The 18,515-nt window shown below is 45.1% G+C and overlaps 1 protein-coding gene across 7 annotated transcripts in view; it reads right to left on the reverse strand.

Annotated features, from left to right (window-relative positions):
* The window catches only part of ATP11B (ATPase phospholipid transporting 11B (putative)), a 1,683,501-nt gene that overhangs the window by 403,558 nt on the left and 1,261,428 nt on the right, over positions 1-18,515 (reverse strand). For all 7 annotated transcript variants that reach the window (XM_069618659.1, XM_069618656.1, XM_069618658.1 and 4 more), the window contains one exon: positions 12,575-12,640. In XM_069618659.1, coding sequence (XP_069474760.1) covers positions 12,575-12,640 — 66 coding nt within the window. The remainder of the gene's footprint in view (positions 1-12,574; positions 12,641-18,515) is intronic.

Consider the following 18,515-nt stretch of genomic DNA (forward strand, 5'->3'; position numbering starts at 1 on the left):
GATAATTTTGTATCACTCTAGCTTTTTACGCATGGGACTTTTGGCTACTTTTATATGTGCCTAAAGACAAGCTGCTGGCAGCAGATACATCTTTAACACTTTTGCATTATTTTTAGTGTGCACATTTGCATTTACCCCACTAAAAGTGGCTAGTGCCCTAAAATGGCCATGCCAGATTTTCCCTTGTTCTCTGGCCACATTGTTATTTGGCCTTCTTTCTGTCTTGCCAGGTCAGAAATTCCATATACAGTGATGCACGTGCCTGGGAAAGCTGCTGCTTTCACAGGCTAGCGATGCCTTTCTGTGTGTGTGGCCCAGGAAGGTGATGGGACCGTCTTGTCTCACTTCACATTCGTGGTGGCAGAAAATCTAGTTGTGGAGTAAATGTGAAACCAGTAGTTGTCCCCGATTGGACACCTACTGGCTGTTGTTTGAATGGTGAAGATCCTGAGCATTGGTGGGGTTGGATTTGCTTCCATTTCAGATTTTGAATAAAAAGGAGGACCTCTACAGCCATTTCTTCAGATCATCGCTGGAGCCAAGAATCCCTCGAAGAAGAACAGCCTGCTGAAGATCCAAAGAAGACCCCTGAAGTGGTCCAGCATCCCTTCCTGTGTCTGGCCCAGTGAAGCCCTGTTTGACTACAGTGTTGGGGAGAATTCTCTGTTTAGGCTGAATTTCCTAACCTAGTGAGTCCCCCAGCAGCTTTGCTGGATTTTTTGGGGTTTATTTTTTTCTCCTGCCAAGAGTGAGACTCTTTTACCCTCACTCTTGGGCATGATTTGAGTGTGTTTCTTTGAATCTAGATGTGTTTAATGGGCTATGAGGTCCTTTACTCCATAGGGCTTCATGTGTTTTTGTGATGTGTGTTACACAGCACCCTCAGTGCAGTGACACAGGGGTGTCATAGTGACCCCCCCAGTATAGACTCCATACCCTGGGACTGACTACTGTCTCCCAGGGCATGTAAAGTCACCATTGACTTTACTAGTCTTAAATTCTGAACAGAACCAGTACAAACCATCATATTGTGGACGTACTGGCTGGGGCAATTCAATTGCCCCCGGGTCTGTTAGTCGAGGGGGCACGTCTCCGTCCCCCCTGATCGTGTTTTGGCTGGTGGCAGTGAATACTACTTTTTATATTCAACCGCGAATATTTTCCTATGGGATTTCCCATTGTTTTGGGCTACTACCTTTATTTAATTATTTACGGTAGCCTCGAACATACCGCCGGTTTATTTAATTAATATTAATTCTCCGGTTGGTATTTTTTGCCAAAACTTGATTCTAAAATGGCGTTTGTGTTCCCTTCTGTGACTCCAACCCAAGTCGAGCCCTTTGTTCCACTTTTTGGCAGGCTTCTCCACATAAACCCTCCCAAAGTGGTGCCATTCTGTCTGGGGTACTTACGAGGGATGGAGGGAAATTTAGGCACCCTGGACTGAGTTGCCTAGGCAACTCAAGTCGCACTCCATCCTGATTGGCCCAAGTGGTGAGCCGGCCGGCTCACCACTTAGCATGTTTGAGTGACAGCTAGGCTGAGTGAATGGGGGTTTGCTGCATAAAAGCAGGGCTTTGGGGACTGGAACATCAGAAGTCGCCACAGGACCTAAGAATCCGACGAGGGAGAAGCTGAGCCGACCTGCCACGACACCACCACCGGTGGAGCCCTGCTGGACTGCCTCACCACTTTTCCCAACGACAGAGGAGATCTCCCGCCGGAGAGTCTTCTTCCTTTGACTGGTGGGATAACCAGTTTCACCGCCTTTTCGCTTTCCCGACGTACCTCGTGGCCGCCTTGCCCGTGCCAAGCACCCCGGCAACCGGGATACCACGTTTTACCACGACCGCGAAACAAAGGTACCACCTTTAACCGGAAAACTCTGCGGCTGGTTTCTGCCCTGGTAGTTTCACCTTTCCTCCAAGTCGAGATCTTCTCTTCCCCTGGACGACGACCCAACTTGCACCCACTACCAGGAACAACTGCCACCGCTGGAGGATCCTTCCCACTTAAGGTACCGTGTCCCACCTGGCTTCCCTTGCTACCGACTGTACGGGGTAGATTTAGCCCCTGGCTTTCGAACCTCGGTTAGTCTGGGACACCCTGGCTAAACTTTCTTAAGCCTCTCTAAACTCTTTTTGAACCCTCTGCAAGACTTTCTAAGCCTAGTGTAACTGTGTGATCTTGGGCACATTTGTGCTCTGCTCTCTCTAAGAGGGGGCCCAGCCTTTGGACTTTGGCTCACCAGTGAATTTTTGCTCTTCTGCCTTGCTAACAGTGTTCCTTGATCTTAGAGTGGTGTACCTTTCCATATTCTGTATTTTTCCCTCCCTTTCTCACAAACTAATTGGAGTGCAATCTAGTTAAGCGCTCACCTCTGTATGTAAATAAGTGGTGTTTTACTGTGATTTATCTGATAAGGAAAAAGGGGTGTGTATATATTACAATAGTAACTGTGTTTAGAATATTTTACAATAAGAGTGCTGGAGTGTTTCAAACTGTGTGTTTTTTAAATAATTATATACTTTGATACCAAAGCTCTGGTCAGTGTTTGCTTGTATTATTGTATCTGAGTGCCTATTGTGTATACTTTGCATACTGCCTAACTCTTCTTGAGGGAAGTCTGACTGCTCAGCCACAGCTACCAGGTAAATCTGGGTGGTACAGACTGCTACCAAGTGGGTTTACTGCCAACAGCTGTAGTCTTAAATCTTTTACAGTGTTCCCTAAGGGAACTGCACAGGTTTCTGCCTAACATACATGATCTATGAAGAACGCGAGTGGTGCTTCAGCCCATGGACTAGTGGGAAAAACTAGTATTGATGCCTTCTCGAGGATCCTGCCCTTCTAAGCCTTCGGAAGAGTCCCTGGAATGCCTGTTGGACAGACCAGCTCTTTCATGAGTTACCTTGCCAGAAGCATTGCTGCTTCGAGTCCAAGCCCGGAACTTCGGTGGTCGCCAGCTTGTGCCACAATTCGCCTTCTCCACGAATTCAGCATCCCAGTATCAAGGGATCCTGTCCTGGAGCAGCTTCTGTGACTGCAACTGGAAGGATGCCTATTGTCGCCTGTGTGCGGAGACTGCCGCTGGAACTCAGCCTGTGAAGTGTCTTGAGGAGGTCTGCATCGGAGTTTCTTGCATTTCTTCATCGACAGATGTTGCAACTTACAGCTGCACACAACCGGAAGAATACTCAAACTCCTGGGCAACTCATAGGAACCAACGGTGGAAGAACAAGCCCCCAGCAACCGCAGTCTGCCCCTGGCTATAGCGCATGAATTGTTCACCATACATAGGGCAAGGATGCCTGAAACGGACATCTCCTTGCCCCAAGCATCAAGTCTCTAGCGCTCCCTATCCACAGGGTTGGAAGGGGAAGTGGAGATTATCAGGTTCACTGTCTCCACCTGAACCACCAAGCTTTCAAGAGAGGCACGAGAGGATAGAAACACCAGATCAGACGGCGCCAAGCAGTGTTTCCTTCCCAGGTACCTGTCAACTGCTGCAGCAGAGGCAGGTTTCCTCCAAACTTCTGTTACAGGCGCTTCTAATATCACATTGAAGGGCAGCAGCGTCTCCTTCCTATGGGTCATCATTCAGGATATCACAAAGCTTGTGGACCTTCGATCTGGATAGAGCAGAAAGCCCTAAAGACAGATAAGTATGACAACCATTTCTTCAAGACAGATAAGTATGATTGTTAACAGTAAATGCAAGGTCTGGGAGAGTGCAAAACGATCTAAACGCGGCATGGTGAGCCAATATTCAGAAGGCCCTCTCAGATAAAGTTGCACTTTTACAAACGAAAATATAAACAAACAAAAACAACTTATCCCTTAGCTCTAATATCACTGAATCTGGTAACCATTAAGATCCACGGTGCATACCCTTCCAATTCTCCCCTGTCTCCATCAAAGAAGTGGAAAATATTATCCTTGGGATAAAACCTTCCGATTGTCAGGGTGACTTATGCCCGGCTGCGGTCATTAAGGATGGAGCAAGAGAATTAGCCTTGTTCATTACAACTCTGATAAACTCCTCCTTTAAAAATTGCTCAGTTGCTGATAACCTCAAAAAAGCCTGGGTCATGCCACTTCGAAAAAAGCCCAATCTAGACCCGAATATTCCCACGAATTATAGGCCCATCACAACGGTCCCCTTCCTTCTAAAATTCCTTGACTGCGCAGCCTATATCCAAATCCAAAGACACCTTGAAGACAACAATTTACTAGGCCTCTGACAGTCTGGGTTCAGACCTAGACACTGCACGGCGCTGTTAGATCTAAAGATACAGATGGACAAACTTAAAGACAATGGCTAGTTAGCCATCCACCTTCTCTTAGATCAATCAGCAGCCTTTGCCTTGGTAGACCATAAAATCCTAACACTTAACCTCAGCAGCTGCATTCTCACCAAGTGCAGCAAATTGGATCCAATCCTTCCTCTCTAATAGAACCACCAGGGTCTTCTCACCCTCAGCTTCTGCACCGCCAGTCCCCATCAATTGCAGAGTTCCACAGGGATTGCGCGTCTCATACCACACTCTACAATATATTTACGAAGCTGCTCCTTGACCGTCTAGACAATCTGGGTGTCACCTACACCAATTATGCTGATGACACCCAGATTCTCATCACACTCACTGGATGCTACACAAAAGACACCAAAATGATCAACATCATCTATCTAGAGATCCAAGCTTGGATGGCCACTTAAGTCTTTGTTTAAACGATTATAGAACTGTACTACTGATCATTGGTTCCCAAGCTTGCTTAAACAAATTAGACAAACCCTATGCTGCATTTATCATTGATGGGAACACCATAAACGTCTCAAATGAAGTCAAAACACTGGGGATCTACTTAGCCTCCACTCTAGCGCTAAAAAAACAAGTCAACTCCACAGCCTCTTCCACAGCTTATACTAACAAACTTATCAATGCCTGCAAGCCTTTCTTATCTACCAACAGTTGCATTACTTTAGGATCCTCTCGAAGCTTGACTACTGTAACACTATTCCTGGTATCATTCGCGCGGAACCTAAACAAACTTCAAGTTCTTCAGAACAATGCCTTAAGATCGGCCCTAAATAGCCCTTGTTCCAGCCACATTTCCTCCTTTGGAAGAGAAGCCCATTGGCTTCCCATTCGCGACAGAATCACACTACGGTCACTTGTCATTACCCACAAGTATATGGCGAACATGGCCCCTAAATACCTGTCAGTTAAATTCTCGAGACATCAGACCAACAGACCCACCAGATCTAACTATCTCAACCAAATTACTAACCTAAATCATAACTTAAAAACAGCCAGAGACTCCAGCTTCCGAGTGTTAAAGGCCAAATGCTGGAATTCCCTCCCCCCTGACAGAGTAGAACCATCATTCTGGTCCTTCAGAGCCAAGACCCAAGCATGGCTCCTAGCTCAAACGACTACCTAGCATGTCCATCGCTCCTGCTATTCTGCTCAAGGTATCTCACTGCATAATCTAACTGATCACCGTCACAGAGTTTGTACATTGAGATATTGTATATTCATCTGTTAATTATGATTGAGGACTATTACCTGTACCTTTGTAAAAAGTACTTATCTCTGTAAAAAGCATTGTTCTTTGTAAATATGATTGCTTGCCTAGCGGATTCCTTTATGCATCATGTTGATAGTGTTTGCAAGGCGATTTGTAACCCACCTCATCCGCTGAAACTGTTTTTTTGTGAATTTTTGTACTTAAATTGTTACTGTAACTTACCATGTATCCAAGCTTAAGTGCCCAGATATCCTTGGGTGCGATATACAAGTAAATAAACTAAACCCAACCCCCTGGAGCGGTGGCTCCTCTTCTCAGAGGATGAAGTAGAGTGATGGTGAGAGGAACTACTCAGTTCCGATTCTTCTTGTCCTCCTTTTCCTGGTCTTTGCACAGGGCTGGTTTTTTGGGATGGCGCCTGCGTCATGCGACCTCAAACAAGACCGGAGCTCCACACTCTTCACCTTGTGGACAAAGGTGAGGAGCTTTGCTGCTCTTTCCCAGAGGGCCTTTGTGTGCATGGACTGGCATGACCCGCAATCCAGGGTGTTTTGACGCTCGCAAAACCGACATCTGTCTGCCGCAATCCACACCTGGCTTGAATCCCGAGGCCTTTGACGGAGTTGGCATTACATAGAGACAATTTTTGTTAAGAAAACATGTTCTGGTCAGCGACCACAGTGCGCAGCAAAAATACACCAAGTTCATGGGATGTAGTGCCTCAATATATACTGGCCCCAATGTCATGTCCGGTGCGGGGCACATAGAGACGTCGGACATAGCCGAGGTGGAGCCTTGCTGTGCCCAGTGGCAGAGAAACGTTTCTGAGAACAGCTGCGCTGATAGGATCATCATAGATGAGGGTTCCATGAGAGGAAAGAATCCATTCCAGTTCCAACGTGTTTCCATGCTTGGGTGCCTCTTTATAAGTGCATTGCATTGCACTGTGCTCTATGATGTTCACATGGTATCCGGTAATTTTTTCAAAAACTTATTTTCGAAATACCATTTTTACGAAAACATTTTGCCGATTTTTTTTTAATGTATTCTTATTATTTTATATGTTTTTTTTGGTTTCGTAAGTAAAAAAACGTGTTTAAAAAAGGGAGGGGGTTTGGAGAGGAACCCCCCATTAAAACATTTTTTTTTAAAAAAAAGAAACATTCAGAAAAAAAAATTCGGCTAAAATTGTGTCGAGCAAATGGCATTCGAAATATGCCATTTGAAAAATTCACTATAAACCGTTCACATCTATCTACCCCTAACAAAAGGCCTTGCATTGTTTTCCATACTGTTTCAAATGTAGTTGTGCCTAATATTTCTGCATCATCTTCCTTTTTTGCGCTGTTCAATTCAAATGTATGCCTTCTGGGGGGTGCCTTGGATAGTTCTATTATGCACTGTTATGTTTCACATCCAGGTACCCCACAGAAACCCAATAAGATCCTCCTGCTCAACCACCTCATTCTCTACATGCCATGCCAACAAACCACACCAACACAAATTGCTAGTGAAAACCCTTTCCCTAAACATTCCAAAACTGGAAGTCTCCATTCTGGAAACGATATGCCTTTGGTGTAGACACCAAAACCCATCTAGAAAGCACCACCGTACAGACAACAGTTGCTAATGGTTCTACATGCACCACCAGGTAAACCAACACCTGGGGCCTCATTACGAGTCACCCGGTCTGGAAATAACGGTGGCGGTAAACCCGCCGCCACTGTTGTTTCCGGACCGGGTGATCTCGAGTTCTGCAGGAGGGAGGTGTCATTCCCGCCAGGTCTGACCTGGCGGGTTTAACACCACCTGCCTGCAGGCGGACGTGGAAACACCAGCACCATCACGAGATCGTGCCGGTGTTCCACTTCCCCATTCCCATGGGACTCAATGGGAATGGGGATTTACTGAATTCCGCCTCTGGAATTCCTGGGTCACTGGGGTCGTAATTCCCCAGTAATTCCGGGAATCATGGAGGGGGAATGGTAATACGAGTCCAGCGGTAACCTGCCGGAATTTCAGGCACGGTTACCGCCGGACTCGTAATGAGGCCCCTTATCTTTTCCCTCTTCAGCCCTAACAAAACCACCCAATCTTTCCCTTTAAGATGAAAATGCCTCGAGACCATGCAAATGGCTGCGGTGTGTGATGTACATATCTGGTAGCAAAGTTTTTCCATGGACCCCCAACCCTCTTTTGTTTTTCACCCTGTCCTGACTTTTCACAGTGAATTGAAGCCTTCAACTTCACTCCACTGCACTTTTGCTCACTTGTTACGGGGCAACTGACTTCAGGCCTGTCAGTACTGGGATTTACATGTTAACTATTTTGGGTAACTTTTTCACATTGCACAATGCATCTTCTACTTTTGTGTCATCCTAGAGTACTCTCAAATGGATTTTTGGTTACTTTCAAGTGTGCCTAAAGACAAACTGGTGGCAGCAGTTACATTTATATGATTTTTGCTGCACTGTTTATTAGCAATCTAGCATTTACTGCGTTTGGCTACTAACAGTGGCTAGTGTCCTAGCATGGGCATGCCACAAGGTTTTTTGTTTTTTCTTTGGCCACCTTGCCTTTTTGCATTTTTCCTGCCTTGCCAGGTCAGGAAAATCCTTTTATGGTCATGCATTCGCCCGGGAAAGCCTTGCTTTTTGCGGGCTAGTACAGCCCATGTGACTTGGAAGCCAAGATGTGGGTTGGGACTGGCTGGTTCCAATACACTAACTGGTTTCAATATGTTTGGAGTGTATGCATGCGTTTTCCCAACAGTGGTCCCTGATTGGACCAATGCTGGGGTATGTATGTGTGGCAGATCTTCTATTGGTTGGGACGTGTAAGAAGAGGGGTCCTGCCGCCACTCCTCCAGATCTGAAGAGGAGCCAAGTATCCTATGTAGCCATGCAGAAGGAAGATCTGTGGAAGCATCCTGAAGAGGCCTGGCAACCAACTCTTGCTGCACTCTCGGTGAAGCCCCGCCTGGCTACTAATCTCAGAAGACCCTCGTTGGTGCTTCGACCCTCTGGATCAGTGGAAACAACCAGTCTTGAGGTCTTCCTGTGGCTCTGCAAGTTGGATTCTTCAGAAGTGTCCCTGGGACATCCAGTAGGCTAACCAACTCCAGTTTGGGCTACCGCAGTAGAAGCATCAATGTTCTGCGTTTCGTCTTGAAAGTCAATGGGTCTTCAGCTTGTCCAGTAAGTAGCCTTCCTGTGGAATTTCAACACCCTGCCATTGACGGGTCCTGAGATATGAGGCTTTCTTCGACCGTGACATCTGTGACGCCTGCTGTCACCTTATATCAGGGACCGTCCCTTTAACCAGATTTGACACATCTGGTCGAGTGCTTAGGGGAGGTCTGCATTGGTGTGTTCTGCATTCATCCACAGGAACAGGTTGCACCAGCTCCTGGACCTGACAAGAGCTTCTCTTGCACCTGCAGCTCCTGGGCATCTGCGACCAGAAGCAAAGGTGGGAAAACGTACCTCAGGCGACCCTCCAGTAACCCACCAAGTCTGAGGAAAAATCAGAGTACGGGTTGTAAGTTACAGTGATACTTACCGGTATCCCATCGCCTCCCTTTTAAAAGTTTGCAGAACCTTTGAATTGTTTTATAACTCTTGGCATCAGCAATACTGGTTGCCTAGAGCCTTCCAAAAGCTATTAAAGGTTTCACTCACCAGTGAGCATCTTCATATGTCTTTTGGACCCACTTTAACATCCTCAGGACACTAACCCTAACTTTCTTCCAACTCCCAAAACTCTTTGGAAACCTTGTGGACTTTTGGGAACAAGGCCACATTCAACTTAGGGTTGGACTTTATAAAATAGGGTCAGAGACGTATTTCCAATTAGGCCTTCCAGGCCCAGGCGGTGTATTTTCATGGAGCAGCATATTTCAGTGTGCATTCCAAAAAAGAAATATGAGAAAGCATTTCTTGGAATGTCTTTGCAGGCACTACAAAGCAAAGAGTGAGAAAGGTCAGCCGAGCTGGTGTAAAAGGTGACAAATGGCAAAGCACTGGCTGGGTGCTACAGCCTGTAGAATTTTTGGAAATGAGTGCCCACTTCACACAAGTGCCTCCACACTTTTCACTACATATTTTGATGTCAGAGAAGAGTCCACATGCACACGTTATATGCAGCATTGGCGTATTCTGCTTCAATGACAGAATGCGGGCAGTGGTCCTCCCGTGCTGTTGCTCCCCCTCTCCTTCATTCTTTCAGGGTGACTGCGCTATATAAATGAAGTACAGCGAGTTTAACATCCTTGCTGGCCAGGTCTGGGAACTTACTTTTCTAGCGTATTTCATCTGTGATGTATTTATGTGTGCAAAACAAAGGTCTGCTAATATTTCATGAAGGGAAGATTCTGAATGCAGGTGACTGTAAAGTTAAAGCACCACATGGGGAAGCGTATGAGGAAGGAATTCTAGGGGGTGTCACATTGAACCATGGCGGGCTGAACTTGGCTGTTCCAAGTCCTTTTACAGCACTGTTGGCACTTGTTTATAGGTGTTATATGATTTAAAACATTTCATTTTGAGCCCACTCATTGTCACAAAGTTTGTGGGTGTGTATCTATCTATGGAAAGCAGGTTTGGACTGGGGGATAACATTGTCTCGGGCATCAATGAAAAAGTGGCCCACAGTTGCAAATGGCAATTCATTACTTTTGTGACAGACTGTTTGAGTAGTACCCAAGGGGAGATTGTTCATAATATATGATGCAAATTGTGCATTTTAAAGAATATTTATTCAATAACACTGGTCAAAACTCCTAGCCATCTGGGCAAGTAACTTGAAACCGGCCAACATGGGCCCCTAAAAACTGCCCCACTTCGACAAAAAAACTGGCCACACTAGCATTTTTGGTTCAGGCGTTGCCCTGTTGCCCAATAGGTCAGTCCGAGCCTGATGGAAAGTTACCTAAACCGATTATCTTCAGAAAGAAAAAGATGCAATGGCCTCCATTATATCTGGGACTGGACAGATTATGATTATATGATTAGCCAATTGTACAAGTGCAGCAAAGAAAAAGAATGTACCCCTTAAACCAGATCCTTCCTTTACATGATTGTGCAATATTCTAGAGACCCTGGAGTGCACAGATACATAACAGAGGCAGGCAATTGATCCTTTTAATATTTAAGATATTAGAACTGGTCCAATGCCCTACATCATTGTGCATGCACTGTTGGAATACATCAACTGTTGACAACTTGCCAAATTAGTACAGTGACATGTATTGCAGATTCAAACCATGAATTCTTTCTTTTAACTTTTGCTCAAACATGAAATCTTTTATTTTTTTATAATTTTTTTTAACATGTCCTTCAACACCCTAATTATATAACTCCTCCTACGGGTTTCCTGCAGAAGAGGAGATTGAGCAATGCTAACAAATAAAAGTAATGTCCCAGAATTCTAGCGACATCTATCAGCTGCTCTGGCCTGCTGGTGGTGATGTCGGGAGAGCAGCAACTACTAGCACAATGTCTCCCTGGCCGGTGGCGTTACCTGCTTTACGTTTTATAACCTTGTTTTTTACTCCCTAAGCCCAATCCATATTGCAGCTTTCTAAGGCCACACCAGAAGTGAGGAAATGGAAGTTTCAGACTTTGGACCCTCCTCCACACAGAATATCAGAAATACATATACAATATTAAGTGTCACCAACGTTGATAGGGATTTATTGGGAGTTTGAATTAATGTGTGTTATTCTTGGTTTTCCAATTCATAAATGAACGATTGATCCGTTGTAAAACGAGATCTGAAATTTGGAACTAGGAAAACCATATTATATCAGCCCCCCCAAAAACCCCCATAGTTAAAATTGTGTAATCCTGGTCAAATTGCTGTATACAATTTGAATGCTAGGTTTTGGCCTCTGCTTCAGGGGCTAGGGTCACTACAATTGACTAGCTAATATAGTGGTAACAACAACTTCCAAAAATGTATGGAGTTGCATACGGTAAAAACAGAGTGAATTGTGTGCGATTGTGTAGGTGAAAGGAGCTATGTGTGATGTTCAGTAACAATAGTTAAAGCCTTGCTGTGGCGTTACTGCTCACATGGTGTCACTCATCTGCTCTTCAACCAACCAGTTGCCTGCAAATCTACAGTGACTAACGGTTACAATTGTGTTTGTGTAAAAACATTGACTTTCATGTAATATAATTTCCTGCCAAAATCTGGGAGAGAGCTGGTGCATTAGCAAATCAAAAGACAAACCTTGTGGTCAGAAACCCTAAAACGTAAAGGGGTTGAAAAAGGTGTGGAGCCTGAAGAATGAGCAGAATCTGGAAAGGAGAGTGTTAAAGTGTGTGTGTGTTGGCAGAGACATGCACCTGGTTGGGCCTAGGGAAGCAGAAAGCCTAAATACACCACTGGCTAGGGTTGTAATTCATGTGGACTGGTGCTGCTAAGTATGATTACTTACCTTCCTTTTCAGGTATTGTGGGGAGTGAATTGATTATTTTGCACTGCATAACTGGGATTATATAGTCGTTTCATATTATTTAGTATTGTGTGATATTACTACATGCATACGTTATTTTTCATAGTGTGTTTTTGGACCTACAATAAATAAGAGAATTTTTATAACTCACTGTCTATGTGTAATCCTTGATTGGTTCACTGTATGGACTCATTGAGAACCCTTTACACCACTCACCTCTCCCGAGACTCAGACTTGACCACTCTCCATGCTACTTTGATTAGTTTGGCTAGGCTTTCAGAAGTTTACCCTGTTCACTATAACAAGGGCGGCCTCCTAAACTCTGTCCATCAGGCCAGAGTTTAGAAATCAATTCTAACAAAATCCACATAACATTAGAAGAGGAATCTGATGGATGAAGGAGTCCATTAGAAGTATGAGTTTCATCATGCTTGTGTACTCAATACTACTAATGGATATAACTACAAGAAGAAGTTATGCATTACATAACTGAACTTGATAAACAATTTTAAGCTAGTTGTTTTTGTCATGTTGAAGCACAGGTTAATTTAGAATTAATTTATTGAACAAAACATAACATACCTTCAATGTAACTGTAATAACCATAACAGTGAAGACCAAAGTGCCAAACGTCCAGTTCCCAAACATCTGAAGAAAAAGAAAATGACATGAGTTACACAATTCAACCTCTCGAGATATACTTTTTAGTCTTTGCAGACAATCACTCTGCCTCCATGAGTATATATACATTTGAAAGTGTTAATCCCAAAAGGTGGAATGACCAACAATGTTAGTAGAACAATATTAAATAAAAGCCCATATGCAAAGGGTTGAACAATGACAACAAATTGCTTATTTATGCACAAGGTAATAAAAATGGGTGCATAAACAGAGTGGCTGCACATAGAACATGATAAAAACAAAAATATTCGAGAAGATTTGAAGAGATAAATATTGCCCCTATGCTTTGATCTTTCATTGCCAACTGTGGCACCTTTTGCTGTCCATGTGAATTTATTTAAATTGTAACCATTTTTAAAGCATTAAATGTGTTAATTGGGGTGGCTTCTTGGACACAAGTTATCTGAAGGTGTGGTTTGACGTATGCAGAACTAGATAAAACGTGCATTAACAAGATGCCAACATAGCTTTTGTTCTACATTGGAAACACCCACACAAATATTTTTTGAAGGATAAAAGAAATTTAAGTTCACAGAAAATGCAGATGTTATTTTCTGCAAAATGATCATTGTCTACTACAGAACGTTCACTTTGTCTCCTTACTCTTCTTAAAATGCCATGATCTGATCAGAAATAATTACACACATTACATTATAAAGCACAACAAATTTCTATGCACTTTTCAGAACAGTCCCTGTTTATCCCTTTACCTTGTTTCTCTTGTTCCCTTTCTGTTTCTCTCGTGTTTTTAGGAAGACTAGTTCTTTCCCCTACCATAGTGGTATATTACTTGGATTATAAGTGCTCAATGTTTACAATTGAAGGTCTTTTCACATGGACTGCTTGTCAGGGTGGGTGAAAAATCTGTCTGCAGTGGGTTTCCTTCACGGACCAAATAAGCAGAGGTGGGTAGTACCTGTAGCTTCCCTGACGCCTTAGTGTGTTTAGTGAACGAGGCATGCTCTCCCAGGGTGGTCAGTCTTTGTAGCTTTGTAAGACCTTGTGTGCGAAGCTCGGTGCTATACCATTGTGGGAAAAGGAAAGATGCGAGTTTTCCAGAAAGTCATGCTCTCTCAAAGCAGTGACACTTTTAGCTGTCTCTGAGACCTAGATATGAATACAAGTGCGAGTTCTCTCAGTGTTTGTGTGGACGTTTTTTCCAGCGTCCTACATGGCTCTGAGGTCACATGCCAGCTTTCCTTTTTGACATGGACTGGAAAACGCTGCCTCTTAGTGGCCAGACATCCAGGAGCTCCTGCGAGGCTCCCGGTGTCTCCACAGCCCTTCTTGCTCAGACACAGCATTTCTCCTCCTGTCCCGGTAGACTTCTCCATTCCACCACAACTGTCTGTGTGCCTCACGTTTGTGAGCCTCAGCATGGGGTTCAACGTCTTCTCCTGCACTGCTTGATCCAATAGGTTATGTTATGTTGATTTATACTGCGCACAGATACCACCGAAGGGCAGTCTCCAGGTTCTCACGTGGCTCTGCAAGAAAGAGGACAGGGTTGGTTAGTGAGGGAAGAATGATAGGATAGGTCCAGAACCAGAAGAAACTGATGTGCGTGTTGGCCTGCAGATGGTAGGTTGCATGCACTGGCTTTTTTGTTTCTGTATGGGTAAGGTCCAATGCCTGGGATGTTTTCTGTGTGGCTGTTGGTTGTGTTGAGGTGTGTTTGCGTGTTTTATGTGTAGATAATTGGTATTTAGGGTTGTGTACACTGGCTTGTTGAATCCGTACAGGTGAAGTCCAATGTGTTAGGGAGAATTCTCTTATAAGGCTAATTTCCCAAACCTAGGGAGTCCCTCAGCAGCTTTGCTGGATTTTTGGGGTTTGTTTTTTTCTCCTGCTAAGAGTGAGACTCTTTTCCTCCCACTCTTAGGCATGATTTGAGGTATGTGACTTTTTGTGTGCTTATGGGCTATGGGGTTTTCTTTCTGCTCCATAGGGTATCATCTATTTTTTGATGTGTGTGTTACACAGCACCCTTAGTGCAGTAACACAGGGGTGTCGTAGTGACCCCCAAACATAGACTCCATACCCTGGGACTGCCTACTGTCTCCCAAAGCATGTAAAGTCACCATTGACTTTACTAGTCCTAAATTGTGAACAGAACCAGTACAAACCATCATATTGTGGAAGTACTGTAAGGGGTTAATTATATTGCCCCTGGGTCTGTTTTCAAGGGGGCACTGTCCAATCCCTCTTGTCGAGTTTCTGGCTGGTGGCAGTGGTTACCACGCAAAATATTCCACCCGAATATTCTCTATGGGATTTTCCCATTGATTTTAAACGCACCACTTTTTGGTGGAATGTTAAAGATACCGCTGGTTTATTTATTTAATATTAAATTAACGGTTGGGTCTTTTTGCCAGAACTCTTTTCTAAAATGGCGTTCGTGTCCGTCTCTAACTCTGACCAAGGTCGAGCCCTTTGTTCCACTTTTTGGCGGGCTTCTCCACAGAAGCCCTCCAAATTGTGCTACTCTGTCTGGGTTTCACAGGAAGGGTGGAGGGGGGAATTGGCACCCTGAACCGCGTTGCCTCAGCAACCCAAGTCGCACTCTACTCTGATTGGCCCAGTGGTGAGCCGCCCGGCTAGGCTGATGAGTGGGGGTTTTTTCTGCATAAAAGCAGCGCCTATGGGACTGGAACTTCAGAAGTCGCCACAGGACCTAAGAATCCGAAGAGGGAAGAAGCTGAGCCATCTGCAACGACGATACCACTGGTGAAGTCCTGCTGCAACTACCTCACCACTTTCCCGACAAGAGAAGATCTTCTGCTGGACGAGTCTTCTTCCTCTGAGCTGGTGGGACCAACCAGTTCGCCCTTTTCGCCTGCCAAAGACGTCTCTTGGTCGACTCGCCCGGGCCAAGCACCCCGGTGGCCGGATAGCCAAGCTTCACCACTTTGACCGCGAATAAAAGGAACACACCTTTTATTGACGAACTCCGCGGCTGGTTTCATCCCTGTGCAGTGCAACGACTCCACGTTTCCTCCACGATGAGATCCTCTCTTCCCCTGGCCGAAACAACAAACTGCAACCACTGCCAGGAACAACAGCCACCGCTGGAGCCTCCTCTCCGTTTAAGGTACTGTGTCCTGCCTGGCCTCCCTTTCTTTGGTTTCCCCAAGGTGACTCTTAAATCCTTGGCTTGCCAACTGGGCTGGCCCCAGACGTTCTAACCTTTCCTTCTTGAATCACCCCAACCCCTTTTGAACATTCTGCAAAGACTTTTCGTGCATTTTAAACAGTGTGATTCTGGGCACATTTCGCTGTGCTCCCTTTAAAGTGGGCCTGGCCTATGAACTTTGGCTCTACAGTATTTACTGCCTTTCTTCCCTTGCTGAGAACTCCTAAAAGTGTTGGGACCTGTTTTATTTCTATGCTCTGTCTTTTTCTCTCCCTTTAACTGAACCATTGGCGTGCCATCAGGTTATGCGCTCACATCTGTTTAACAAATCGTTGTGTTTTAACTCTGACTTGTCCGATTGTTATCAAGGGAGGTGTGTATACTTTACCTGACTGTGTTTTAACTTGCTTTTGACTTAGAGTGCTAGTATATTGCCTAAAGTGTGTTTTAAATAAATAATTATATACTTTTTTATACAAAGCTCTGGTCAGTGTTTGTTTGCTCTACTGTGTTTTTAGCCCTATTGTGTATACTCTATATACTACCTTACTCTTCTTGAGAGAGGTCTGACTGCTCAGCCACAGCTACTAGGTAGATCTGGGTGGTGCAGACTGCTACCAATTGGGTTTACTGCTTACTCATGTAGTCTTAATCGTTTTGCAGTGTTCCCCAAGGGAACTGCACAGGATTCTGCCTAACACAATGCCTGGGATGTTTCTATGTGATTGTTATGTTGGGATGTTTATGTGTAGACTGGCAGGTGTTAAAGGTTGTGCGCACTGGCTGGTTGCGCCTGTACGGGTATGGTCCTTTGTCTGGGTTTGTTTGTTCTAAGTGTGTGTTGCTTCTGTTGGGTGTGTTCGGGTATAAATTGGCTAGCCCAGTGGGCATGTTTAGTGTTTGGGTGGTGTGTTTGAGGAAGTAGAAGCGGGGTGGTTAGTGCTTTGGCTGCTTGCTAAATTCTTCTATGTGGCTAATCTACACTGCCCTATCTGTTGTGACAAATTACTAATCTCCATAATACTATCTAACTGTGACGCATGGCAAAACTTCACCTGGCCTTAGGGTGAACATCTAAATTGGAGGCCCAACAGGAAATGCAAAACGCTGAGATGTGAGATATATGGATAGAGGGAGAATGCCTACGTATGGGACACAACAGTAAAATAAAACCAACTAAAGGTTGGTACACAGCAGTGATAGAAATATTTACTAGTTGGCTAATGTTGGTATGTTATGTAGGTAAGAGAGTGGCAGGGCTTTTTGGAAAACAGTGATTGCTGTACTCACCCACCCAGACCACACTTGCCTTGTCAGTCGCTGCTGGTTGACGGCTGGCCACTAGCCTCCTGGGCAAACACTGACTGGAGTGGTTTCTTTGGGAGCTGCGCTTTGCCTTGAGGACCTTAGCCGATGGGCTGGCCGGGCAGGGACTGCCCTGGGGGCACAGTGTTAAAAAGCACCTCCCTCTGAGGAGGACCCAATCAGGGGAAGGGGGGGGTGGGTGGAAAAGAGGGCAGGGCAGAGGTCGCCTAAGATAGCCAGGTATGGTAGAGGCCTGGAAGGTGATAAAAGGAGGAATAAAGGGCCAAAAAAAACAGCAGGTGGTGGCAAAGATGGAGGCAGAGGTATGGAAAGATGACAAAAGGAGTAGGAAAGGAGAGAAAGGTGCAGACAAATGTCAGAAAGTGGCAACAACGGAGGCACAGGGCTCACCTCGCAGGGACCAGGATGAAAGATGGACTGCAGCATCCTGGTCCCTAGAAGCAGATTCAGGCACCCTCTGAGGACCCAATCAGGGGAAGAGGAGGTAGACGGGGTGGGAAAGAGAGCAGGGCAGAGGTCCCCTAAGAGAGCCAGGTACGGTCGGTAGAGGCATGGAAGGGAGGAAGAAAAGAGCTGAAAAACGTCACAAAGTGGTGAAAATTGAGGCACAGAGAGCGAGAAGGGGGACACTCACCTCACAGGGCCCAGGATGCATCTTGAAATGTCCCACGCACTGAAGACTTGGAAAAACTAGCCTGCATGTTGTACTTTGAGCTCCTGTTACTTTGCACAAACTTCCTCATCCTCCTCCTCATCTCAGGACCTGGGTGGTTACAGGAGTTGGAGTCCAAGGATGTCATTTGACTTTTAACTCTCAGATGGGGTTTCTAAGATTTCACATGAAGGCACATCAGAAACAAAGGTATTGTGGGTGTTTGGGTCAAAGGTGAGGGCCTGACCAGAATGACAATAGGACATTAAGAACTCATTAAGAATTCTGGTATTACAGGGTTTTCATCATGGGAAAGGGAGGAATACTGCATCTCATCCGGTGGGTTAAGGGTATTTTATTTGCGCTTATACACAGGTGGAGTGCTTCAAAGCACTTCAAGGCAGGAAGGGAACAAGGAAATAACAGTAATCATTCTTAGGCCTTGAATGTTCTGAATGATCTAACCTAAAAACTAGCATTCTAGGCCTGAAGGCATTTCTCCTAGTGCAAGTGAATGAAGTGTTACAGTTGGGACCAAGCTAGGGAGGCGGGGACAAAAAGGTGGGGGGGAGACAGGGCAGACAAACGTACTAGTCCTAGTACATTTAGGTCATGCATACGTACAAACGGAGATGCGAGGAAGGGGATCTGGGGCAGGAGCAAGACACGCCCAGTCCATAAGGGCCCTGGGTTAAGTGCAGAGAGGCTGCCCTGCTCATGGAGCGTAAACT

Source organism: Ambystoma mexicanum, chromosome 10 (assembly GCF_040938575.1).
Source record: "Ambystoma mexicanum isolate Mex_15411 chromosome 10, UKY_AmexF1_1, whole genome shotgun sequence".
In the NCBI taxonomy this organism is placed as follows: Eukaryota; Metazoa; Chordata; class Amphibia; order Caudata; family Ambystomatidae; genus Ambystoma; species Ambystoma mexicanum.